The sequence below is a fragment of the Hypanus sabinus genome, chromosome 15, assembly GCF_030144855.1.
Source record: "Hypanus sabinus isolate sHypSab1 chromosome 15, sHypSab1.hap1, whole genome shotgun sequence".
Lineage (NCBI taxonomy): Eukaryota > Metazoa > Chordata > Chondrichthyes > Myliobatiformes > Dasyatidae > Hypanus > Hypanus sabinus.
In genome coordinates this window covers 12,114,386-12,141,361 of record NC_082720.1, presented here as the reverse complement: position 1 = coordinate 12,141,361, position 26,976 = coordinate 12,114,386, and the positions used below count along the sequence as shown (strand labels likewise).

Sequence of the window (26,976 nt, the reverse complement as noted above, 5' to 3'; positions counted from 1 at the left end):
TAACTACCCTTGCCCGTGACTGGAGAGGCTATTTACCTTACAGGTATAGGAGAGGTTCAACAATGAGGGTAGAAAAAAGTGAGCCTCTGGTACTTGAGTTAGAGGAAGTGCACTTTCCAGTGGAGTTATGAATATTGTTGAACAAGAAATATACTACCCTGGGGATAGATGCACTTAGATGCACTTAGATGCAGGTGCTGTCATAGACTCTTGGACAGGACAGATTACGTGGACAAGTCAGAGTCAGGAAACATAATATTTAAAGAACCAAAAACATGGCCACAGCAACCCTAACGGGCGGAGACTGGAGACAGGAGGATGTATACAGATTGTGTCAAGAGATCCCAGAATACTGGCTGAACACAAATAAGATTGTGAACCAGTCATAATAGACCCAATTAGACCAGAAGAATCACAAAAGCCCCTACACATTAAGTGGAAACAAAGGTGTGGACTAAAGAATGGTTGCAAAAGGATGAGTTGTTCTAAACTAGGACACATTGCCCAAGACTGTAAGATAACCAAGTCATACAATCAGAATTTTATATAGTGAGGATTTTGAATTTAGCAAGCACAGAAGATGTTGGAATTTTTGTTGCTGTGGTGATAGTTAAATGTTTGCTTGTCTATGACTGATAATTTCCAGAATACCATGTTTCAAAGCCTTACGATCTAAGATTCTGGAGGGTGGTGTGAATATGTGCTCAAAAATGTTTTGATGAATATTTAACCACTGAAGGTAACTAAAACATAAATGATTTGAGTTCAAAAATATTGCAAGAAGTGTGGCCACACATGAGTTCACAAGAGAGAGAGAGGGAGAGAGAATGCATGTATGAGAGAGTGAGTGCTAAGCAATCTGTTTGATAAATCTGTATTGGGGGATATTCAGATTAATCCAAGAGGAAGATCTGTTAATTGATGTAAAATTGTATGTGGCCCCATCCGTCCATTTTCTCTTTCCCTTTGAATATGTATTCATTTTGTGTTAAATGTTTATTCCAACTTTTTTTCAGTTTATTTATGAACTTCAGAAGGAAGAAAAACGTGAGCATGAATTTTTGTTTTGTTTTATCTCTGTTTAAAGTCTGTGTCTATTTACTTCTTTACTTTGGAATCAATATTAGAGATAGAGACCGAGATTCCACACAGGCCATGTCGAATCCAGATTAATGTGATGGAAATGTGAGTGGCCCAGCTCTAGATATGAGATACCCACATTCTAGAAAGAAATTGACATTTTGGGAAATTTGTGTACACTCAAACTGGGAAATTTAAATTTGTTTTAGAAGGAAGATGAGAACACCTGTGGAGTGAGCTAAAACATTGCTTTTCTTAACAAGAATAATCCAAAAGGTTAAAAATACTTATATTGGATATTGCCAAAGGACAGACTGAGTTTTAGTTCTTTTGGAAAGAACATTCCAAAGTTGAGACATAGTCACAGGAACTGGCTCATAAAATGCAAATAAGTGACTTGGATTTCGGTCATTCCTGCCTCCTTGAATGCAAATATAGGAGCACTTGAGGACCAACAATGTCAGGTGAAATGCAAATGAGAGTACGGCATTTCTGACCATAGAGAACCTGAGGGAGCACAGCAGAGCAAGTGAGTCAGCCCCTAAAAATCTCATTACAGAAAACTTAAATAATGACCTTGAACCTCCTGACTGTAACAGACCTACAAATGAAAAGGAATGGGAATGCAAACACAGTAGACACAGAGAGAGCTTGTCAGCAAGTGTTAAAAATATAACAGTTCTGGAAGGTAGTTGATTAGTTATATAGATCAGAACATAAAGCTATCGGGAAAATAGATGGGAGGGATCGGGTTATGACAGAAGCATAAATCCACAATCTTGGCGGACTGAGAAAGAGGCAAGACATTGCACACAGCATCAGAAGCCTGCCTCCCCAGCCTGAATGGTGAGTGAACACAAATCAGTTAGTTCTTTCAGTGGTTGGGCCAACAATTAAAAGGACATACTGGGGAGGGGTGCAACCGGGGTGAGGTCCTTGCAGCTATTCAGTTGGAGACCACCCCAAACCCTCCTGTAGATAGATTAAAGAGACTGAGAGACAGTTGGTAGATCACTCTGATAATCTTCTGTCATGGCATGGAATGTGAACCAGAAACAATGTAACCTTTCTGTGACCCTGCTCCAGAGTAAACACTGGCCGCCACTATTGATAGTTTTAGCTATCAGAGATTGAAAGGATGAAGGTAAGTGATCAAAGTATAATGGGCCAGTAGGGAAGGAGGCAACAAGCACATGAATTTCAAAGCTGCATTTTAAGGACTGGTTGAATTAACAAAGACAAATATGTCCAATTTGGGGATGTGATCAAATTTCTGGAACATTTTATTACCATCTCATATCCATCTCACGATTGCCAATTAGAGATAAAAGGTATTGTATATGTAGGTACGCTTCGGGATATGATAGGTTGGTCATTGAGGAAGGGATCTGAAGTGAAGGTGATTTTTGCTGCTCCTTCATTAGATCCTCAAAGTTTATCCTTCCTGCAACAGATTTCTGTTGCAGGGCTGTCCTGTTGGGGGGGAGGGGGGAGAGGGGTGGTAGAGGAAGGGGCATGTCTTATTCTGAAAGTTGCTCCCATCATGATTGGTCAGTTTAGAAACTGCAGCTGCTTTTCCCATTGGTTAGTCATCTGGTATCCAGTTTCAAATGTCCCAAGTATAAAATAGCACATGGAAGGGACTTGCTTTCTTTTCCTTTGTTTAAGGCAAGCGGTGCACATAACCATTGGGAAGGTATGCTCTGTGTGTTCTTTTAGCTAATGATCTTTGTTGAATATTCAGCTTTGTAGTTTCTATAATTTGGGTAACATGAATGTTTGTTCAAATTTTTATTGTGTGTAAGTAAATGATTAATATACTTATTCACAGCCAGTGTTTCCTGTCTCACTTGTGAACCTGATTCAAACTTACAGGGACCAAGAAGAGGATATGTTAGAGAGTACTCTGGAATATGTGTAAATAGCAGATATTAATTCAAGCAACCAGTCTTTGGTTCTTAATGTAAATTGTGCATTGCAAGCTTGTCCCAGCAAAGAGGTGTCTCTCACTGTAGGTATGCAGTTCAAAGGAAGCAATGTCCACCCAAAGTATTGAAGTAGACAATGTCATTGTAACTAATGAAATTGTATTGAATCACCTGCTGTCACCTTTGTTCTTAAGATTATAAGAATGTAATGTACATTAAGGTTGTGAAATTCTACCAAGAAGGTCACTATGAGAATGTCTGTTTGTTGTGCCGAATAAACACATCCATTTCTACAACTTCTCCATTTTCTCCAGTGACTTAGTCACTACCACAACATATCCTTCAATGTTTTCATCACTCCAAGTGAGTTTTTGGATATTTTATAGTTAATGCTGGTACCACAATTTGTCTGCCTCTGAAATTTCAGATGTAGTGATTTTAAATATGTGATTTAGAATCAAAGTGATAATGGTGGTTTAGGATTAGAACTTGTTTTTATAGTCTATCTTTCCTATGCTTGCTTGTATTTATCTATAATAATCTATATATGTGTAATTATTCAGTGAACTTCAGAGTAAATTTTCTAGAAGCTTCTTAGTTTTTATGCTGCAGATGTCATAACATTTGAATATGGCCATTTTATAGCTTAATTGTTATCACTGGGATGTTGTTATCTTTTCAGTCAGAGCTCGGTGTTTTGTATGAGACAATCATGATTTATTGGTTCTTGGCACTTCTTTCTTTGGTAGTTTTTTTCACTGTAACACTTAATAAAATGGCTGTAAGCATCAAGCTTTAAGCCGCATTCATGACTTCGGAAACTCTGAATTGCAAAAACATTAGGATCCAACAGAGGTTCTATTAGATCATTGCAACTTGTAACATTTTGTACTGTAAAATGTCTGACAATGTCTTATGTTATTTGCAGTGTTTGAACTGAACATATCTCGTTTATCATGCTTGCTAATTCTTAATGAATACTTAAAAGAATTTTGTTTTATGCTATTCTGCAAGTCTTGACAGAAAATTTCCAAAGCATAACCCATTTAACACTTGAGGTATTTTCACCATGTAATTCAACTTTAAGTGTACGTTCAGAGTTTATTGTTAATCCTAAAAATGCTTTCAGCATCTGGGAATGTCACACCACCGGAGTATTTCTTTTAAAAGCTAACGTTAAATCTGCAGCTACCTCTCTTTGAGCAGTGCCTTCCAGATGGTAACAGCCAGCTGAGAGAAAATAAATAAAAATGAGCTGTTTGTTTAGAAATTGTCCTAAGTTGGCTTTTACCACTGGAAAAAAAGCCAACTGTAAACCAGACCAGACCAGAACAACAAAATCAAACTCCCCTGTTATCTGAAAGGATTGCTCTGAAATAAGTCACTGTGAGCAAAGGCAGTAGAGTAAAACAAAATGTTTACCCCTAACATGCCATTAATTGGCAACCTCAATCAAAGCTGTGCTGAGAAATAAAAATATCATTGAGTTGTACCACTCAGAAATGGACCTTATGGCCCACTGAATCTCTGCCAACATTCAAATACTCATTTACTCTAATCCCATTTTGTTTTTCTCATGTTACCTCAAAGACCCTGCATATTCCACCTCCCACTTACACACTAGTGTCAATTCACAATAGGCAATTAACCTTCCAACCTACACAACTTCTGGATGTGTGAGAAAGTGAGAGCATCAAGGTCAAAGAGAGAACAGGCGAACTCCAAACACAGAGCACCTGAATTCATGAAAGAACTGGGTCTCTGGCGCTGCAAGGCAGGAGCTCTACTGTCACTTCCCTGGTCCCATTTGTCACCTCTCCCAAGTAAGGTCAGAGTGGATGTTTCCAACATCAGAACTGATCTATTTTGTTTAGGGCGGAGGAGAGAGGGGCTTATTTAGCTTCACTTGGGAGTCAATGGTTCTGACAATGTACATTGGCAGTGGAAGTATTCAACAGGCTGAGTAGTGTCTGTAGAGAGAAAGGATTTATCCACGTTTCTTGTCAAAACCCTACATCAGGACTAAGAGTGCAGCCAGGAATAGATAACTCAGAAAGGACAGTATTCTAGATAGGGATAGTGACAACTCTCACTTTGATTAGCCCAAAATTCTTAACAAATGACATTTCAGGGAAAGAGATGGTATCACAAAAGAAAAGGTAGTTTTAACTAAGGTAATTTAGTTCAAGGTTCACCTGAAGTTTGGTTTTAGAAAGCGAAACAAGACTGAACTATTTCATAAGCTCATGGCAAACAGACTTTATGGCACAATTAAAAGGAGCATGCAACAATCAAGCTGTAATGCTTGTGAGTTTTGCATTATGAAATAAACAGGCTTCAGGGCAAACATGGGTAACCTAAAGGCAAAATTGCAGAGCTGAGTGGTCGAATGCACGTGGACTGACTGCTTCCCTTCTACACTTTAAATCTTTACACTTCAACGAGATATTCCTGGCAAATATGTTAAAGGACAATCCTAAAAGATACCATGTGAATATTTAAAACAAAGGAGTAACCAGGGAAAGCATAGGACCAGTGTGTGTGTGGAGCCATGGGAGATAAGCAAATACTCCATAACTGTGGAAATATTCATGGATGCTAGTAACTTCAGGACAGCCAATGGTGCTACTATAATGGTGCCAACCTCTATTCATTTAAGAACAAGTAGGTTCCTGCAGTCCTGAAGAGCATGAAAATGTCCCAAGACCTTGAGCAGGTGTATTGTATGACAATTTAGGAAGCAAGGGAGGAGACTGCCTAGGCGCTGGGAGATATTGTTGTATTTTAAATAGCATGGATAATGTACTGAAAGATAAAGGAAAAGTATACAAAGGGTATAGATAGGGAAATGCAAGTCCACTTCTCCTACTAAGGTTGGATAAAATTATAACTAGGGTGAAAGGTGAAATAGTTAAGGGGAACCAGAACGTGGACTTCTTCGCTCAGCGAGGGGTGTGTGTATGGAACAAGCTGTTGGTAGAGGTGAAATTTCAGCATTTAAGAGAAGTTTACATCGATGGGAAGGTATGAAGGAATAAGTCCCAGTTACAGGCTGATGGGACCAGACAGAATAAAAGTTTGGCATGGACTAGATGAGCAAATGGCCCATTTCTGCACTGCGGCGCTCTTTGATTTATGACGAGTAGGGGATGGCTTTATTTATGAAGGGCTGCAAGGACATGTCAGGGAACTGCAGCTAGTGAGAGTTACATCTCTGGAGGAAAAAGTTACTGGAAGCAATTCTGAGGAAGAGGATTTATTTACATTTTGAAAAATTAGGAATAGTCAGCATGGCTTTGTGGGAGATCATATCTCATAAATCTGAATGAGGGCTTTTGAGGTGGTGGCCAAGATGACTGATGTGGACAATGTAGTGGACATTGTCTATTGGCACTTCTGCAATGCCTTTGATAAATTCCAATTTGTAGGCTGTTTTAGAAGGTTAGAACATGGGATCTAGGATGAAATAACAAAAAAATTAGACAGTGGTAATGAAGGATGTCACAGGGTGTGTGCCCTTCATTGTTCATCATTAGTTAGAATGGACTTGGCGCAATATGTACTGTTCTGGACATCATGATATAGGATGGATGTAATTAAGCAAAAAGACATAAAAGAGATCGACAGGAATTTTGCATGGATTGGTAGTCTTGAGTTATAACGAGCAATTGAATGGTCTGGGACTGTACCCTCTGGAGGGAAGGATAACATTATAGATGTTTACAAACTTACATGAAACACAGACAAGGTAGATAGTCCCTGTCTTTTTCCCCAGAGCAAGGGAGTCTATGCCTCTCAAAGTCCAAACCTACATCCCTGTTGTCAGAGGTGCAAATGGGCAAGGCTGGCTAACAGGGCTCTGCTGTAGCTGTATAGGCTAATCCCCTGTATAGTAGATACAATGGATTACAGAAACAATGATGAACTCCAACCCTTCCATCGTCTTTGGACGTTGGAGACAAGAGGCCATCAATGGCCTCTGGGATCTAAGAGCCCAAAAAGCAGAAGAAGGGAGTCTATATCTGGAGGGTGTAGGTCTAAGGAGAAGGGGAAAGATGTCCTGGAGAGTTGCAGGAGACGTTTTTCACAGTGTGTGTGGTGGGTATGTGGAATAAGCTACCAGAGGAGATTGTAGAGGTGGGTACAGTTGAATATTTAAAAGTCATCTGGACAAGAACATAGACAGGAAAGGTTTACAAGGATAAGGGCCAAAACCAGGCAAATGAGATTTGTGTAAATACACATATTAATCATTATGAACATGTTGAGCCAAGAGGCCAGTTTCATGCTGTATATCTTTACGAATCCATGAATAAATCTATGAAACTTTTAATCAATAACATCTTGTTTTAAAAAGGTCCTTTCGGTCTCTGCCTGATCTGTTAGTTGTGAATACTTGACATACGGCTAATGAAGTCACTGTCTCATAGTGCCAGCAACTTGTGTTCAGCTCTGCCCATCTGCAAGCTCTCCTTGTGATTGCCTGGATTCCTGCCAGTGCTTTGGTTCCTCCCCAAATCTAAAAGGCCGGATTAATTCGCCACAGAAAATTGTGTGTGATTACATGGTAGAAACAAACAGGACTCAACAAGAATGTGGAAGGAATAAGGAAAATGGGTTAATATAAGAGTAGTGTGACTGGGTGGTTTGTGACAATATGTCGTCAGTGGGCCGAAGACCCATCGCTCTTTGATACTATGTCTTATAAGTTATTTCTCATGTCTCATCTGGTACATCGTCCTTCACTTCCAGATTAAAATAAATGATGGTGGTAAAGGTTTTGAAAAAATGTTAGAGGAAGATAGCATTAAGATGGAAAGAGTACAAGGGAGCTGGCAGGACTTGGGGGCTTGAGTTATGGTGAGAGGTTGGGTACGCTAGGATTTTATTGACTGGATCACAGGAGACTGAGGATGATCTTATAGAAGTGCATAAAATTATGAGGGGCATTGATAGGGTGAATGCAACAACCTTTTCCCCAGGGAATGTGAATCAAGAACTAGAAGGCATGGGTTTAAGTGAAAAGGTGAAAGATTTATAAAAGGACCTAAGGGGTGACGTCTTTATTCAGAAGTGTTGGCACATGGCCAAGTGGTCAAGACGTTGGCCTAGTAATCTGAAGGTCACTCAGCTAAGGCAGTGTGTTGTGTCCTTGAGCACTTAACCACGCATTGCACTGCGATGACACCTGTGCCAAGCTGATTCAGCCCATGTCCTTCCCTTGGACAACATCGGTGGCGTGGAGAGGGGAGACTTGCAGCATGGGCAACTGCCGGTCTCCCATACAACCCTCCCAGGCCTGCGCCCTGGAAACTTTCCAAGGCACAAATCCATGGTCTTTTGAGATTAACGGCTGCCTGTTATATTATTATTATTATTATTAGGTGCACATGCGCAGCGAGCTACCGGAGAAAGCATTTGAGGCAGGTACAATAATAAGACATTTGAACACGTATATGGATGGAAAAGGTTTTGAGGGATATCAAGCCAAATGCAGGCAAATAGGAGTAGTTTAGATAGACATCTTAGTTCATATAGAGGATATGAGCCAAAAGGCCTGTTTCCATAATGAATGACTCTATGATTCTATATACACTTGTATAGCTTTTAAAACCCTTTTAAGCCTTTCTATTTCTGACTGAAGATGCAAATATAACACAAAAGTTTTCTCCGTAAAGACAATGCCTCTTCAGCAGGGTATATCTTACCTCAATAATTTGACGTCAAAGACTGATTCTACATCATGCAGCACTGAGGGCAAGTACTTCAAAGAAGCAACCTGGGATCAGGGAAAAGAATAAATAAAATGAATTAGTGAAGCCTTAGAAGCCTGCAGTTCACAGACATCAATTGCCTTCACAGTTTGAGAACTAATGGGCTGACAATAACTTGGTGTATTGAAGCCTTCACTGTTTCTGAAGCATTCATTAAACCACAGCAGGCTTGTTACATTCCTCCTCCAAGGTTATGAAACATCCATACAGGATTCCCAACGTGCTCACCATTTTAATAGGAGGACAAAACAGCTCAAAATTAATTTCTACTTCCGATTCTCTGTGGAAAAAGTCTTATGTAAACTGATCTTCACTTTGGCCGAATCTTGGAGAGCGAGAGCTTCAAGAGTGGTGCTTGGACTAACAGGGCCCTCGAGTTTAAAATTCTGCTCCAGTTTTCTTCACTGCCATTTTTAACTCTTTAAGTGCAACTGAGCAATATTGTAGGGACTCAACCTGCAACATCAGCTACCCCTTTGCCTCCACAGATGCTGATTGACCCATTAAGTTCCTCCAGCTGCTTGTTTTTCACTCAGAAATGTTATTTTAGTTCAATCAATGAGAAGGGAAGCATTAGTCGTGTAATGGTGGTGGAGGCTTTGGGAAGCATGCAGAAGAGGTTTATCGGGACACTGCCTGGGTTAGTAGTCATGAGCTTTAAGGAGAGGGTGGACTGCCTTCTTTGGAGTGTTGGAGGCTGATAGCAGGCCTGATAAATATTGCAAAAATAACATTTATTTGTAATGTATATGAGAAGAAAAAGTGCAAACTTTTTCATTTATGATCATTACGTTTAAAAAAAAATATTTTACGTTATTTTACGTAATTACGTAATAATTACGTTATTTAAAAAAAATCTGTAGTTCTATTCCCACTGATGTGACCACTTGGATGATATGCCCTTTCACTGCTGAGGTCCCTACACAACTCAGTCCTTCCAAGTGCAGCAGCAGAGGGAGTCTAGATTGTGGTACTTCCTCAAAAAGTCTCTGTATTGTTTGCACCAAGTTTCAGTGCATCCCACAGCCCCTGGAACAACCCATTGATTTGAAAGTCTTACATTACACAGTTGCTGGAGATGAATTGGAATAGGGTCTTCTGTATCTTTCTCCACATCCCCTAAGCAAATCCACAGTCTGCAAAGAGGTGGGTGATTGTCTGTTCCCCTTCACATCCAGCCCAAGTACATTGGGAATGATGTGTTATCTGTACAGAAAGAACCTGGCTCTGAGGGCCCCAGGCAGGGTCCAGTTGCCTGTAGGGGAGTTCTGGTGATGAGGCATTCTACCAGATTATTTTTAAAACTTTATTTATTTAAAACAATTTTTTAAATTTTTATTTTAAAAATATGAAAGGCATAATAAAGTAGACAAGCAGAATCTTTTACCCACAATGGACATGTCAAACCTTCAAGCAGAGGAGAGGAAAATTGCAAGTGAGGTAAGTCTTTTTTTTTACACAAAAGTGGCAGCTGCTTGGAATAGGCTGCCAGATGTAGTGGTGGAAGCAAATATGATCGAGACATATTTGAGAGGCTTTTAGATAGATACATGAATATGCAGTGAATGGAAGGGTATGGGTTGTGTACTGACAGAAGGGATTTCATTTGGTAACATGTTCAACCAGACATCATGCTCCAGTCCTTTCCTATGTTCTATGTTTTGAAATGTCTAGCAAAATTAAGGAACACTTAAAGTACTCTTCATGTCACTGAAAAACACGAGTATGACTAAAGTGAGGGCAGGAGTGAGGACGGAGGAAAGATCTACTCGGAATTGAAGGAGGTAGAGGAGGACCTAAGTGAATGCTTTACTTCGGTATTCAGCCGTGAGAGGGACCTTGAAAAATGTAAGGTCAGCGGAAAACAGACAGTGACATGCTGATGTTAACAAAGATGAGGAGCTGGAACTTCTGAAAGACTTCGGGATAGTGAAGTCCTTGGGGCCAGATGGGATATTCTCCTGGTTACTATGGGAAATGAGGGGAGAGATTGCTGCATGTTTGGTGATGATGCAACCTCACTGGCCACAGCAGCAGTCGCAGAGGACTGAAGGATGATAAATGTTAAACCCTTCTTCAAGAAAGGTAAAGGGATGAATGGAGGATTGTAGACCATTGAATCTTAAGTCAGTGGTGGGGAAACTATTGGGGAGCTCTTAGAGGAAGGAGTTACAAGCATTTGAAGAAGGATAATCAGCATAACTTTGTGAGGGGTAGGTTTTGTCTCATGAGCTCGAGTGAAATCTTTGAGGAAGTGACAAAGCATATCGATGAAGGCAGAGCAATGGATCTGGTGTATATGGATTTTAGCAAAGCATTTGATAAAGTTCTCCATGGTAGGTTCATTCAGAAAATCAGGAGTTACTGAATCCAGGGGAACTTGGCTGCATGGATTCAGAAGTGGCTTGTCCATAGAAGGCAGAGGGTGGTAGTACATGGGGCATATTCTGCTGGATTTTGGTGACCAGTCCACAGGGATCTGTTCTGTTGTAGGACACCTTCACTTTGAAATTTTTGGACAACTTCGATAAAGAAGACGAAGGGTAGTTTGGTAAGCCTGCAGGTTTGTGTTGAAGCTGACTTAGGTTACAGTGGGACATTTATAGGATGCAGAGCTGGACTGAGAAGTGCCAGATGGAGCTCAATCCAGAAAAGTGTGAAGCGATTCACTTTGGAAGGCCAACATTGAAGGAAGCAAACGGGGGTAATGGCAGGATTCTTAACCGTGTGGAGGAACAGAGGACTCTTGGGTTTCACCTCTATAGATCCCTCAAAGTTGCTGTGCAAATTCATAGGGTTGTTAAGAAAGCCTAAGGTATGTTGGTCTTCATTAGTTGAGACTCGAGTTCAAGAGCCACAAGGTAATGTTACAGCTTTATAAAACTCTGGTTAGTCTGCACTTGGACTATTGCATTCAGTTGTGATCACCTCATTATGGGAAGGATGTGGAAGCTTTAGGAAGCTGCAGAGGAGATTTACCAGGATGATGCCTGGATCTTATATGGATAGGTTGAGTGAGTTAGGACTTTTCTCTTTGGAGAGAAGGAGGATAAGGGGAGAGTTGATAGAGGTGTTCAAGATCATAAGAGGCAGACACAGCCAGAGAGATTTTCCCAGGGTTGAAATGCCTAATACAAGGGTGCATAACTTTATGGTATTGGGAGGAAAGTATAGTGGGGACATGGATGCATAGAATGCACTGCCAGGGGTGGTAGTTGAAGCAGGTACGTCAGCAACATTTTAGACCACAAGACAGAGGAACAGAATTAGTCCATTTGGCCTATTGAGTCTGCTTCGCCATTTCATCATGGCTGATTTATTTTCCCTCTCAGCCCCAATCTTCTGCCTTTTCCCCGTATCCCTTCAAGTCCAGCCCAATCAAGAATCTCTGCTTTAAATTTGGAGAGACTTGTAAACTTAAGAGATTCTTATATAGGCACATGTATGAAAGAAAAATGGAGGACTACATAGGAGGGATAGCCTAAATTGATCTTGGAGTAGGTTAAAGCGTTGGCAAAACATCGTGGGCCCAAGGGCCTGTATTGTGTTGTACTGTTCTATATTCTATGCTTTATGTATTGGTTTGTTTATGTATTGTCACATGAACCAAGATACAGTGAAAAGATTTTATTTGCATGATACTTTTCATGCCATACATAAGTATATCAAGATTGTAAGAATGAAAACAGAATGCAAAATATAGTGTTGTAGCTACAGAGGAAGGGCAGTTGACTTGCTTCATTGCCCTGATTACAGATCACAAAAAATGAACTTGTTGAAAGAGGGATTTTGAAATGTGATAAAGGAACAAAAGACTGAAAGTAATTTTCCTGCTGAAGGAATGCAGGAGGCTGAGCAACATCCAGTGATGATAACCTCCCACTGACTCTTGGTGAACCCATGAATGTGAGTTATTTTCCTGTAGCCACTTATGATGTGAAGACAAATCTTTTTCATTGCAGCACACAGAAAATCCCTAAGAAGTTACATCTGTAGTAGGCAAAGAGGCCACCTGACCTGCAGCAGAATTGTTGTCACTTGTTGGCTCTTCATCAGGTTGTTGATGGATTCAAACAGCCTTTTCAGTGATTCTTCAAACTCAGCTTGCTCCTTCTCTTCATACAGTCTAAGACAAAAAGAAAAGCTTTGTAGACAGGGGACCAAAATTCCATTTTTAAAACATAAGAAACTGTTTTTCATAAACTGAAAATAATCTGTGAACAGTTATAAGTAAAGCATTTCTAAGAAAGGATTTTAACATTTTATTGTAGCCTTTATTAATACTGCAAACCATTTTTTATTTATTATGTAGTCATATTGTATGATAATTAGTCTTCAGGCTACCAACATCAAGTATCCATTTACACTGACCCTATTTTTATCTTCCCTAAATTCCTATCAATTACCCCCAGATTCTACCATCAATTTATACACCAAGGAAAATTTAGGGTGGCCAATTATACTGTAAACCCAGATGTCTTGGGATGTGGGAGGAAACCCACACAGTCTCATGAAAAACCTGCACACTCTACATGGACAGCATTAAAGTGATACCAACTTTGGCTTTTGATTCTTAAAAAGTGAGGGGATCAATGATATGACCTCCAAGTGTTTTGCTGGGATTATTATTAATCTTCACTTCCACAAAGCCCTCTGCTGAGGGAGGTGACACTGCCAATATCCTCTTTCACACTTGCTTCCAATTCAAGGACTGTGAAGCCATCCTCTCCCTTGGAGAGCTTTCCAAAATGCCTACCAGAAACTGATCACAGTTCCTCAGCAGTCAGATATGATGCTGGCCCTAGCCAATTGTCAATTGTCACTACCTTCATATATCTTTACCTTAACTCATTCCTCAAGCTCCTCTAACTCCCCAGAAGTTCTGACTTTCCTTCACCTACCCTCTTGTTCTCTCTCCATCAAAACCTAAAGTGACAGCTTCTCCAACTACCTATGTTCTTTAGCCATATTTGCCAAGGCAAAGGTATCAGAGGAAAACTCTTTGTACTGTGAGATGTCCAGGGCGTTTTAAGTTGGGGTCATTTGCTGTGAGGACTTAGGGACAGCAGTCTCATTGGCTCAACATACAGTACATTCATCTCTATGTGAAGTTCTTTTGGAAATGCAGAAGTATTTTTAGACCTTTATTTTGTTTTTCGTTTGTTTTAAAAGTCCAATCAGATACAATTTGCCTTCTCTACTATCCTCATAAATGAATGACTTGCACTCATACCATCCAAGAACACACAAGAGCATTAGAAAGTATTCACTCGGCCTGTATTCACTGGAATTCAGAATAATATCGGGTGACATAATGGAAACAGATTGAATGGTGAAAGACCTTGGTAGAATGGATGTGGAAAGGATGTTTCCTATGCTGGGAGTGTCACAGGAAGCTGTGGAGGCCAAATCTTTATGTATATTTAAGGCAGAGGTTGATAGATCATTGATTGGTCAGGATATGAAGGGATATGGGGAGAAGACAGGTGATTGGTAACTTTTCAGCCATAATGAAATGGCAGAGTAGACTTGATGGGCCAAATGGCCTAATTCTGCTCCTATATCTATGGTTTTATGTCTAAAGTAGAAGCCGGAGTAGGCCCCCTAGCTGTTCAAGCCTGCCCTGCCATTCAATACGATCATGGTTGGTCTGCCCCAGTTCTCAAGTCCTCTTCCCTTGTTCAAAATGCTCCTTCTAGTGGAGGCACATATTCTATCACCCAGCCTTAAAATCATTCATGTTTTATTGATCATTCCTTATTCATCTAAACACTGAATTTGTCAGCCATTCGAGGTAGGACAGATGTCCTTTTCAAGGAATTTGTCCAGGTTCTCTCTTCAGGGCGACCTCCAAAACCAGTGTATTCCTTTCAGGTAAAAGAACCAAAACTGCTTATAGTTCTCCAGGAATGGCCTCACCAACACCCTGTATATTGCAACAATACCTCTTGATTTGAAACTCTAACTACCTAGCACCAAAGACAAGTTGTAAGGCCATCTGCCTTCCTAATTATTTGCTGTACAAGAACACTCGAATGCCTTTATACTTAACTCACTCTTCATTTAGATAATAATCTTCTGATTCATAGAATATAGAAATCTACAACATATTACAGGCCCTTCACCCATCAATGTTGTGCCAATCATGTAACCTACTCTAGAAACTGCCTACAATTCCCCCACCACATAGCCCTCTATTTTTCTAAGCTCCATGTACCTATCTAAGAGTCTCTTAAAAGACCCTATTGTATCTGCCTCTACCACTATTGCTGGCAGTACATTCCACACACCCACCGTCTGTACATCCCCTCTGTACCTACTTCCAAGCACCTTAAAAATGTGCCCTCTCATATTAGCCATTTCAGGCCTGGAAAAAAGCCTCTGGCTATCCACACTATCAATGCCGCTCATCATCTTATACACCCTCTCTCAGGTCACCCTTCATCCTCTGCCACTCCAAGGAGAAAAGACCAAGTTCACTGAATCCATTTTCATAAAGCACACTCTCCAATCCAGGCAACATCCTTGTAAATCTCCTTTGCACTCTTTCTATAGTTTACACATCCTTCCTGTAGTGAGGTGACCAGAAATGAACAGAGTACTCCAAGCAGGGTCTAACCAAGGTCTTATATAGCTGTAACATTTCCTCACGGCTCTTAAACTCAGTCCCACAGTTGATGAATGCCAACACACCATATGCCTTCTTAACAACACCGTCAATCTCCGCAGCAGCATAGGGTATCCTATGGACGTGGACCCCAAGATCTCTCTGATCATCCACACTGCCAAGAGTCTTTCCATTAACACTGTATTCTATCTTCAAATTTGACCTACTGAAGTGAACCACTTCACAGTTATCTGGGTTGAACTCTATCTGCCACTTCTCATCCCAGTTCTGCATCCTATCGATGTTCCACTGAAGCCCCTGACAACCCTCCAGACATTCCACAACACCTCCAAGCTTTGCATAATCAGCAAACTTACTAACGCACTCTTCTACATCTTCATCCAGGTCATTTATAAAAATCGCAAAGAGGACGGGTCCCAGAACAGATCCTGTGGAACACATTGGTCACGATCTCCAAGCAGAATATAATTCAGTTTAACCAAGTGCTGACCTCACAATTTCCCACATTGAACACTAATTTTTTGCCCACTTACTCAACCTAACTATATCTGTTGCAGGGTCTTAATCTCCCCAACAAGTCTGCCTTCCTGCATACTTTTATGTCATCAGCAAATCTGGATAGCTTTTAGTGCACCCACTTTTCAAAGCTTTTGATATTTATCATAAATAATTGAACATTGGTACACTCCACTAGTTACATCTTTCCAATTTAAGAACAGGCCCATTTATTCCAAATATCCTCCAGTTATAACTGCTCATTATATTATCTCCTGTTTAATGAGTACAGTTACTTTCATGGTCACTGGGCTATAGAATAAAATGGTCAGAGCAGAATAATTCTCCTGAATACACAGCAGTCTCCCAGTATCGTTCCCAGTTGAGATGCTCTGGTGTTGGCATGAGTCTTGAAACAATTCTTTGGCTCAGACACATGCAATCCACTACAAGAGCTGGGGTGACTCTTTGGAAGACAGCTTATGCAGCAATTGTGGAAGATTGCTCGAAAGTTACTGCACAAGTTGATAGACTGTTTAAGAAGCTCTAAGGTGTGTTGGCTGTCATTAGTCCGGGGATTGAGTTCAAGAGCTTTGAGGTAATGTGGGTGCTGAAGGGTCTGTGCTGTGCTATGTTGTTCCATGCTGTATGATTGCTGCTGGAAATAAAGCCACAGAGAGACCCATATACATGCTGTCAGCTCAGTGAGTCGATGCCAAACTTCACCAACTCATTTACCCTCATCCTACATTAACTTTAATGTTTATATTCCCCACATTCCCATCAGCTAATTCTACTACTCACCTACACATTAGTAATTACAGTGGTCAATTTATCTACCCACGGATGTTCGTGGGATATGGCAGGAGGAATCTCACAAGGACAGAATTGAAATGTGCTAAATCACATGGACACCCATGGCCAAGTTTGAATACAGATCATTAGAGCAAAAGTAATAGCTCTTCTAACTGAGCTACAATGCCAAATAGGTCCTTCAGGCTACAACATCAACATCAACCGTCAACCACCCATTGAAACCAAACTGATGATAATCCTAGTTTTTATTCTTCCCACTTTCAATGCACACAAAAGGGTAAATAAGGAACAGGTGATAAAGGGAACATTTGCGTGGAGAGGGTGTGGATGAGATCCTAAATGAATATTTTACATTAGTATTTACCAAAGAGAAGGACATGGAGAATAGCTAATCAATGTAGAGTGCACTAATTTTTTAGGGCATCTCAAGACAAAGAAGGAGCTGGTTTGGACTTCATAAACAACATTGGGGTAGATACATCCTTAGGACCCGGTGGGCTATTGAGAGAGGCAATAGATGGGATTTCTGGCACCTCAATCAATACTTTCATGTCCTCTCTGGAGGAATAGCTAATGTTATTCCTTTATTCAAGAAAGGAAATAGAGACAACTGACTGGTTAGTCCCACATCTGTGTGGGGAGGTTACAGGAAATGATTCATGGGGACAGGAGTTATGAACATTGGGAAATACATACCTAATTAAGGAAATTTCTTGTGGGTTTGGGAGGAGCAAGTTTGTCTTACTAACTTGATTGAGGTTTTCAAAGAGATGATTAAGAAGACTGATGAAGACAGAGCTATGAAAGTTGTCCACGTGAATTTTAGTGAGACATTTGACAAGGTCCTTTGTAGGAGGCACATCCAGAAAATGAATTTCCATGGGATCATCAGTAAATTGGCTATTCGGATTTAGAATTGCTGTGCCCATAGAAATTAGAAGGACTTAGAAGGTAGTGATCAATGGGACATTTTGGCTCGAGGTCTATGACAACAGATGTTTCACATGGATCCTCCACTGAACCTCCAATATTTGTGACATATATCTTGTGCAAAAGTCTTAGACATCCTAGATTTTTTATCTGGTTTTTAGATGGTATGGTCTCCACAGAGCCCTGATCTCAACATCATTGAAGTAGCCTGGGAATACCCGGTGAGACAGAAGCAAGCAAGACAGTTAAAATCTCCAAGATCTTTGGCAGGTTCTCCAAGATGTTTAGAACAACCTACCAGCGGACTTTCTTAGGAAACTGCACAGCAGTGTACCTAAGAAAACTGATGCAGTTTTAAAGGCAAACAATGGCCTTTATTGATTTGATTTAAATTTTTATTGTTTACTGTTCTTTATAGAAATTTTTTGATATTCAGAAACTTTACATTTCTTTATTTTTGAAAGCATCTTCGCTTTAAAAATAACACGAGTGAATCTGCAGATGCTGGAAATAAATAAAAACACAAAATGCTGGCAGAACTCAGCAGGCCAGACAGCATCTATGGGAGGAGGTAGTGATGACGTTTCGGGCCGAAACCCTTCATCATGATTCCTGATGAACCCCAGGGACTTTAACTGTCTTGCTTGCTTCTGTCTCACCGGGTAATCCCAGTCTACCTCAATAAATGGCAGAATGAGTTTAACCAGACAAATGAAGCCACTGTTAATGCAAGACTCATAACAATGGTGATGTGCAGAGGGATCTTCGGGTCTAGGTATAAAGCCCTCTGGGTGGTAAAGAAGGCATATGGCATACTTGCTTTTATCAGTTAAGGCGGGGGTCGGCAACCCGCGGCTCCGGAGCCACATGTGGCTCTTTTACGTCTGTGCTGCGGCTCCCTGTTGCTTTGGGAAATAATTGGTTGTGGCGACCCTTTTCCTGGCACATCCGAACCGACTCACAATAAGATAGCCTACGGGGGTTTGCGAGCACAGAGCTTTGGAGCCTCTGCGCCATGGGGGGGGGGGGGCAGGTTGAGGGAGGCTTAAAAGTGAGGCTGAAGATTTCGAATAAAGTTTTTTTCCTTCGACTGCAGTTACCGACTCCGTGTCGTAATTTTAGCGCTGCGTGTAGCACACCGCTACATGGTCAGTATTTAATTAATATGTATTTTATGTTAGTTTGTTAGTTTTTGAAATGTAAATCTAAATTTGAAGATTATGGTGATCTTGTACAATCTAAATAAGACGTTGTGGCGACCCATTTCCTGACACATCCGAACCGGCTCACAATTAGCCAGCGTTCAGGCTAAGGGAGATAGCCTACGGGGGTTTGTGAGTACGTGTCTTTTGCAGCATCCGCACCCATGGGGGGCGGGTTGAAGGAGGCTTAAAAGCAAGGCTGTTTAGTTCGAATAAAGCTATCTTTGACTGCAGTTTACTGACTGCGTGTAGCAACCGTTACAACGTGTTTTTATCGCTGGCTGTCCAGAGGGGAGGTGCTGAAACGCTTTGTCGCGCGTCTGGAAGAAGTGAAAACTTTCCTGGGCAGCAAAGGGCTCAACTTTCCTGAGCTGGAACAGCCAGAGTGGCTGGAAAAGCTACACTTCATGGTAGACATGACAGCGCACCTGAACACGCTGAACACAGCTCTTCAACGGGGTAAGGACGTACAGCCCTGCACATGTTGGAGGATGTTTTGCATTCGAGCGCAAGTTGACGTTGCTTGCCAGAGATTTACAGAAAGGCACATTGTCTCACTTGCCCAATTTGAGAGAGTTCAAACAATGTCACGACATGATAAATTCGGAGTATTTACATTCTGCAATCATCGCAATGCAAACATCGTTTGGGAAACGCTTCTGTGAGTTCAGAGAGGAAAAAAACACATTATCCTTCCCGGTCACTCCCCTAAGCATCGATCCATCCCTACTGAATACGACTGATTGTCAGGTGTGAGTCAACCTGAAGAAGTATGATAAATATTTTAATTGCATATTATTTTACGTATATTCATATGTTTTCATTGTTCAGTGAAATAGTCCTTTTATTTTTCAGGTTGACAGCTGGCTGACGTTATTTTTGGTTTGCTGCTGGCGGCAAATTTAAGTTTGGCGTTTTTCATAAATACAAGAAGGACTCAAATAGACGTTGAGTATTTTACTTAAAAGTAACCTTCAACCCAACGTCTTTTTTTCGGAGTTCAAAATGTTTTTGTTGCATGCAGAAATGTAATTTCGTTTTCTCTGCAGGAGTTCATCAATTTCATAAATGCAACACATTATAGTTTATTTATACATAGCATAAAGGCAAAACAAAACGTTGTATGCAGTGTTATTTCATTTTAAATGTCAAACGGGTTTTGCGGCTCCCAGTGTTTTCTTTTCTGTGGGAAACGGGTCCAAGTGGCTCTTTCAGTGGTAAAGGTTGCTGACCCCTGAGTTAAGGAAATGACAATGCTGCAGCTTCATAAAACTCTGGTTAGGTTTCATGTGGAATATCACATTCAGTTCTGATCACCCCAAAATACGAAAAATATTGAGACTTTGGAGAGGGTGCAAAGTCAGTTCATCAGGATGCTGCCTGGATTAGAGGGCATGTGCTGTAAGAAAAGAGATTGACAAACTTGGTATCCTTTCTCTAGAGCAGCGGAGGCTGAGGGGAAATCTGATAGAGATGTATAAGTATCCTTGTCCCAGGGTTCAAATGCCTAATAACAGAAGGCATTTGACATCGAAGGTGACAGGAGATAAATTCAAAGCAGATGTGCAGAGCAAATATTTTGTTTTACTTAGAATGTGGTGGGTATCTAGAATGCACTGCCAGGGGCGATAGTGTAGGCAAATATGAAAGTAATATCCAAGCGGCTCTTAGAGAGGCACATGAATGTATTGAATTGAATTGACTTTATTTCTTTCATCCTTCACATACATGAGGAGTAAAAATCTTTACGTTACATGTCCATCTAAATGTGCAATGTTGCAATCATAGTAATTTATAATAAATAGAACAGTCAATGTAATATAGAGTACATTCAAGTCAGCGTGAGTTCATCAGTCTGATGGCCTGGTGGAAGAAGCTGTCCTGGAGCCCGTTGGTCCTGGCTTTTATGCTGCAGTACGGTTTCCTGGATGATAGCAGCTGGAATAGATTGTTGTTGGGATGACTTGGGTCCCCAATGATCCTATGGACCCTTCTTACACACTTGTCCTTGTAAAGATCCTGAACCATGCGAAATTTACAACTACAGATGTCCGCACCACTCTCTGCAGAGTCCCTGCGATTAAGAGACTTACAGTTCCTATACCAGGAAGCGATTCAGCTAGTGAGGATGCTCTCAATTGTGCCCCTGTAGAAAGTTCTTAGTAATGTGCAGGAAATGAAAGAATATGAACATTGTGTAGGCAAAAGAGAATAGTTTAGTTGGCCATGTGGCGACCCATTACCTGGCACATCCGAACCGGCTCACAATTAGCCAGCGTTCCGGCTAAGGGAGATAGCCTACGGGGGTTTAGAGCTTTGGAGCCTCTGCGCCACGGGGGGTAGGTAGAGGGAGGCTTAAAAGCAAGGCTGGGTATTTCGAATAAAGTTTTTTCTTCGACTGCAGTTACCGACTCCGTGTCGTAATTTTAGCGCTGCGTGTAGCACACCGCTACAGCCATATGATTACTAATTTAATTACTTAAGCATAAACATTGTGGACCAAAGAACCTCTTCCTGTACTGTACTATGTTCTAACTCTTCCCAGATTCACCACTCACTAGGGGCAATTTACAATACCCAATTACCCTGCCAACTACATAAATTTGCAATGTGAGAAGTAACTGGAGCACTCAACAGAAAGCCACGAGGCCACAGGGAGTAAGTGCTATCTCCATGCAGTCAGTATTCAAGATTTAGATGGAATACACATCTTCGGTGCTGTAAAACAGCAGCTTTCCCAGCAACTCTATATCCTTTTGTGTACCATACATGATGACTTTACTAATGGTTGTCCATCATAAAGTGTCAGCAAAGATGCAGAGAATAGCACACTCAACTGTTTATTATTCATCATTGAGAGCAAGTCAATAACTCTTCCAGCTACTACAGTATTTGTTCTGGCATATCTTTCTCATTTCTTTGTTCTGGAATTAATTGAAGTCCTCCAACTGAACAGATATACGTCTTTCTAAATACTAAAGTCAAATAGACTGACTGACATTACTTTTTAAAAATCAAGTTGAAATTTATTTCTTAAACCAGCAGCTTGAATGAAAAGTTAAATTATCATTTAGTAAATGAATTAAATCAACATCTAGAACTTACTGTGCAAATAATGATCGTGACCTCACAATGAATTTAAAGATGTACTCCAGTGCTTTCAAAGTGCGTAAGATTGGTTCACACTGCTTGCCTTCACAACATATATCCAGGTAGTTCTTCAACACTGTCATCAGTTTTCTAGAACAATATCCAAGGGAAAAAATAATCAATGAACAGCTTATTAAATAGAGATGTACATTTGTCAATAACTTGATTTAAATGTACATGGAACTTTCGGATCTTCAAATAAAATAACTGATGTTGAAATATCTACCAGCATATTGAAAGAAATTGAAGAAAATTTGTAGGATTGGTGTCTAGAAACTGATAAAGCAGCTTACACAAGAAAATAAAATACTGAATTATATGAAAGTGCCTATAATGCCTGCTACAGTATATGCCTAAAGCTCTTTACAAATGATTAAGTCCATTTGAAATGCTGTAATATAAGAAATACAACAGTCAATTTGCCCAGAGCAAGGACTACCATACAATAGTGCAATTAAAACCAGAATATCTGTTTTAAGCAATGTTGACTGAGAAATAACTGTTATCCAGAGGACCATTTAGAGTTTTGAAATGGTGCTCCAAGATTGTATATATTAAGCTGGGAGGAGAGACAGTGCTTCCTTTTAAAATCAATCTGCAAAATAGCACATTCAGCGGTACAGAAATCTCTCAGCAGCACACCAACATATTCGCCCCAGGTTTTTGCTTAGGTCTCTCAAAATTAATTTGAATCTACCGACTTTTTGACTTGGAAGCAAAGGTACAGCTCCTGAAACAGAGGAAGCTGGGAGTTACTGGGGAAAGTAAGATACTGAATCATTTAAAAGTTCCTTTACGACACTTGCAGCCTCCAGCTAATGAATGCCCAAATCTATGGACACCTCATACATATGAAGGAATGTTTAGGAAACTGGCAGGATGCCTTTGTTGCCTTCTGCGAGGCTGCAGGCATCTCCTGCCATGTGGGATCTCGGTTTGTAGTCATAATTCCAACTTGCATACTGTTCATAGGAACCGAATCCTGCTGTAACCTAGAGAAGATCAAGTGTTCAAAATGTGTTCATCTCTAGTTACTGACACTCAAGAAAAGCATTAAGATCCTAAATGTGCCACAGAGAGAAGCTACAAGTGTGAAAGTCTGAGCACATCAAGTCTTCGGATATCAAAAGTTATTGATTGAAATACTCTTAGTGAAATAAATAATTCATTAATTGGAAAAGACTAAATCTAAAACTGATTAAATGGTGACCTGAGCAAATTTGCAATGTGCAAAAAGCTAAATATTGCATTAATGCAGGAAACTATTCACAATTCTTCACACATTTGACATGTACTTCCAGGTAGAAATTCCAGTACCATTTGAGAATGTTTTGCTTGAGCAGGAAACTATGTGTTTTTAAAGTCTCTTTAAGATCTGTCCTTCACTTCTGTCCCCTTTCTGGTCTTTATTTAGCCTTGTTTGTCTATAAATAGTGACAACAAAAGGGTTTCAGATGCCAGGTGCAGGAACTGAAAACAAAATTATTCTTTTGAGAAGGAAGAAACAGACTAAGTGAATTACAAGTACTAAAGATTCTGCAGATGTTAGAAATCTTGAGAAGTATGTTCATTTATGGAATATTCAGGCAGCGTTTATACAAGGGAGTAAAGAGTCAATAATTGGGGCCAAGACCTTTCATCAGGTGTTATATGAAGAGTTATTCCCCACAGCAACAATTAGAATATGTTTCTTATGTATGCATGTATAAATTTCTTAATTGTCATTCACCGTGAGTGAACTTGCTGGAAGGGTGACAAACAGTTACCAAAACACTCCTTTGCATTTCTTTCTTCATTCCTGTAGTATATACTACCTTTGCACCTTTCTGCTGTTTTACACTCATTGTTCTATTTATTATTATTTCCGTGTATATTGTTTACTCTCTGAGTTTCATGCAAGAAAGGGATTTTATTGCACTCTGGTGTATATTACAATAATCTAATCTGAATACGTGATCTGTAAAAGAATGTTTTGCAAGACAGTTAAGGCAGTGAAAAGGAGACAAAAGAGACTGCTGATTCTGGAATATGGTGCAAAATACAATGCTTGACAGAACTTAGGGTGTCAAGCAGCATCTGTGATGTCAGCCATTCTTTTATCTCCAAAGATGCTCCCTATCCGGCTCAGTTCCTCCAGCAATTTGTGGAGTTTTTTTGCACCAGGCAGCTAAAGGCTTTAGAACATTAAAGGACACAGAGAGAATATTTTGTAGAATGTGGGGTAGCATGGAATTTTCTTTATTTTGCAACATTATCTGATCATTTCATACTGACGGAACAAGGAGACTCTGATTATTACTGTTGCTTTGTGCATTTTCATACTGCTTAATAAAATAAATTTTAATTCAACTGAATGTTGCCTCATCAGGCCTCGATTTAGCTATTTTCTGCCAGGTATAAACCTTGACCTGTTTGAATGATGTCATCAAATCCAATCACGTTAGATTTTACTATTACACTCCTGGCTCCCATTATTATACACCAGAGAACCCACAACGATCTAAAATTTGCCACATAGATTCTTTATAGGAAAGAACGATTTCTCTGAAATCCAGAGTCTACCTATGGCATCATTAAATTGATAACAGGTTACTAGATGATAAATACAGAGATCCTGAATAATTTGTTTTCCTAAGCTGAATAAAATGATACCTCAACACTTGAACTTAAAGTCCCAAGTCAGCAAGCTCCAAAAGAAGGGAAATGTCTATAATCAACTTGCACAGGAATCAATGTCGGAATCTTTGAACTGTGAATCTCTTGAGTTTATATAGAGGTTGTAGGATATATATATGCACACACATCATAATTTAGAAAATGATCAAAAATAAGGCCACAGCTTGTGAACAAAGCCTATCAAACTGACTAAACTGAAGACTGAACTAAACTGAAATGGTATCATGCAACCTATCTGTTCACTTGCATATCATCTCTTTGATCCTAAGTATGCAAAGAATCAAAACAAATGAAATTTCCACCTTTCACAGATATTTTAATATTTCTGATTAAGGATTGATGCTGAAAGAAAGATTTATCTTGTGGGAAAAGAGGTTGGCCTTTTAGGATTGGAATGCAGAGGAATTGCTTTCATCCTTAACACTCACCCCTGCTAGGTGAAATTTTCAACGACTGCACTTTTCCAAAACTAAAATTAATAAATTTCTGAAAACTGGGGGCATCAGTGAATATGAAGATGAGACAAGAAGGTCAGCAATGATCATACTGAATGGTGGAGTAGTTCAGTGAGCTTTGTAACTATTTCCTGGGTCTTCTCCTTCTGTTCAATGTTATTCACCCTTTTACTCCTGCCTATCGTCCTCACAACTACTTAACCTGGTCATTTTTCTCAGTTAGTCCCCATTTTCCACATTACAAAATAGTATTTCCTAATCCATGCTTCCAATTTCTTTTTTCCTTCAATATTGTCTATTTCCTCCTCAAGAGAATTTGGATTTGTCACTCGAGTCTCACTATATTTCAACAATGTATTAATGTTAATAGCATGAATTCGTAACACAATATAGCATGGTTGATCCAATGCTGTTGACCCCTGTGATTTTGGTTATCACCATTCCACCCAGTGAAACAATTGCAGTCAATGATAAAGAGTGGACACAGTCACTTTGTGTTCCTGGGGTAAACATATGGCGATCTACCCAGCCATCATTATGATCTCTGTATGCTTGTAACCACAAATTTCCACTGTTTGTGTTTTGTTTAATGTTTCCTATTTTCTCTCTTTCTTCGTGCTAGAAAGTGATTTTTTTGCACAGTAGTGTTTCCTTGTTCTTTTTGGAAATGGCTTTTCCCAGTGTATGGATCCAATAGTTCAGGAGAAAAGGAGCATGAGCAGGCCATCGGGTCCTTCAAGCCTGATTAATAATTCAAAATGATCACTGCTGATATATGTAGGCCTCAATCCCTCTTCTGTGCCATTTCCCCATCACCCTTAATTCCTAATCTTTTAAATATTTATCAATCTCTACCTCAAATAAATCCAATCACCTGGCCTTCACCAACTTCAGGGGCAGAGAATTTGCAAGATTCACTACCCTCTAAGGTAGTGAATTTCACAGTTCCAGTTGGTTGGCACTGAAGACATACATAGAAACTGACATATTGGCAAAGATGCAAGAGAGGCTCCCTTAGATGATGAAGCACTGTAAAATTAGTTGTGACCTTTCAAGGAGGAGAGGAAGAAGGGGATGGAAATTTGTTGGTTAGAGAAGTCAAATTTTCAGGATAAGTAACACATAGGTTAACACAAAATTACCAACACAGAAATCATTTAATTTGTCCAAGTATGAGGGGTGATTGATAAACTTGTGGCATAAGGAAGAAGGAGTCAATTATAGAAAACCGAGCACATTTATTTTTCAACATAGTCCCCCCTACATTTACACATGGTCCAGTGGTCTGTGGAGCATATGGATCTTGAACCTCCAGAAAGTGTCCACAGTAGGGGTGATTGATAAGTTTGTGGCTTAAGGTAGAAGGAGATGAGTTATACAGCTCTCGTTACATGCATGCGCAGTTCAACTCCTTCAGTGATTACACAGTAAGTTTGAAGTTAATAACTTATCTACTTCCACCTTAGTCCATGAACTTATCAATCACCCCTGCTGTGGACACTTTCTGGAGGTCCAAGGTCTGTATGCTCCATGACCGCTGGACTAAGTGTATAAATGTAGGAGAGGACTAAGTTGAAAAATTAATGTGCTAGGTTTTCTAAAATTGATTCCCCCTACCTTAGGTCACAAACTTACCAATCACTTCTCATAGTCAACGGTTATGTTTATACTCCGTATAAACTGTCTTTCCTCTAAATCGTACCTTGTCTATTAAGACCATAGGATATTGAAACAGAATAAAGCCATTAGAACAGCTAACCTGCTCCACCGTTCAATCATGGTTAACTTCTTTGCCTCAAACCCATTCTCCCACATTGTCCACCTACACATTACATCCCCCCA

At 40.0% G+C, this 26,976-nt stretch overlaps 1 protein-coding gene across 1 annotated transcript in view; it reads right to left on the bottom strand.

The window, feature by feature from the left end:
• The window catches only part of LOC132405303 (dedicator of cytokinesis protein 2-like), a 640,537-nt gene that overhangs the window by 425,708 nt on the left and 187,853 nt on the right, over nucleotides 1–26,976 (bottom strand). The window contains exons 22-24 of the mRNA XM_059989997.1: nucleotides 21,959–22,093; nucleotides 12,800–12,908; nucleotides 8,717–8,787 (exon numbers count right to left, since the gene is read on the bottom strand). Coding sequence (XP_059845980.1) covers nucleotides 8,717–8,787; nucleotides 12,800–12,908; nucleotides 21,959–22,093 — 315 coding nt within the window. The remainder of the gene's footprint in view (nucleotides 1–8,716; nucleotides 8,788–12,799; nucleotides 12,909–21,958; nucleotides 22,094–26,976) is intronic.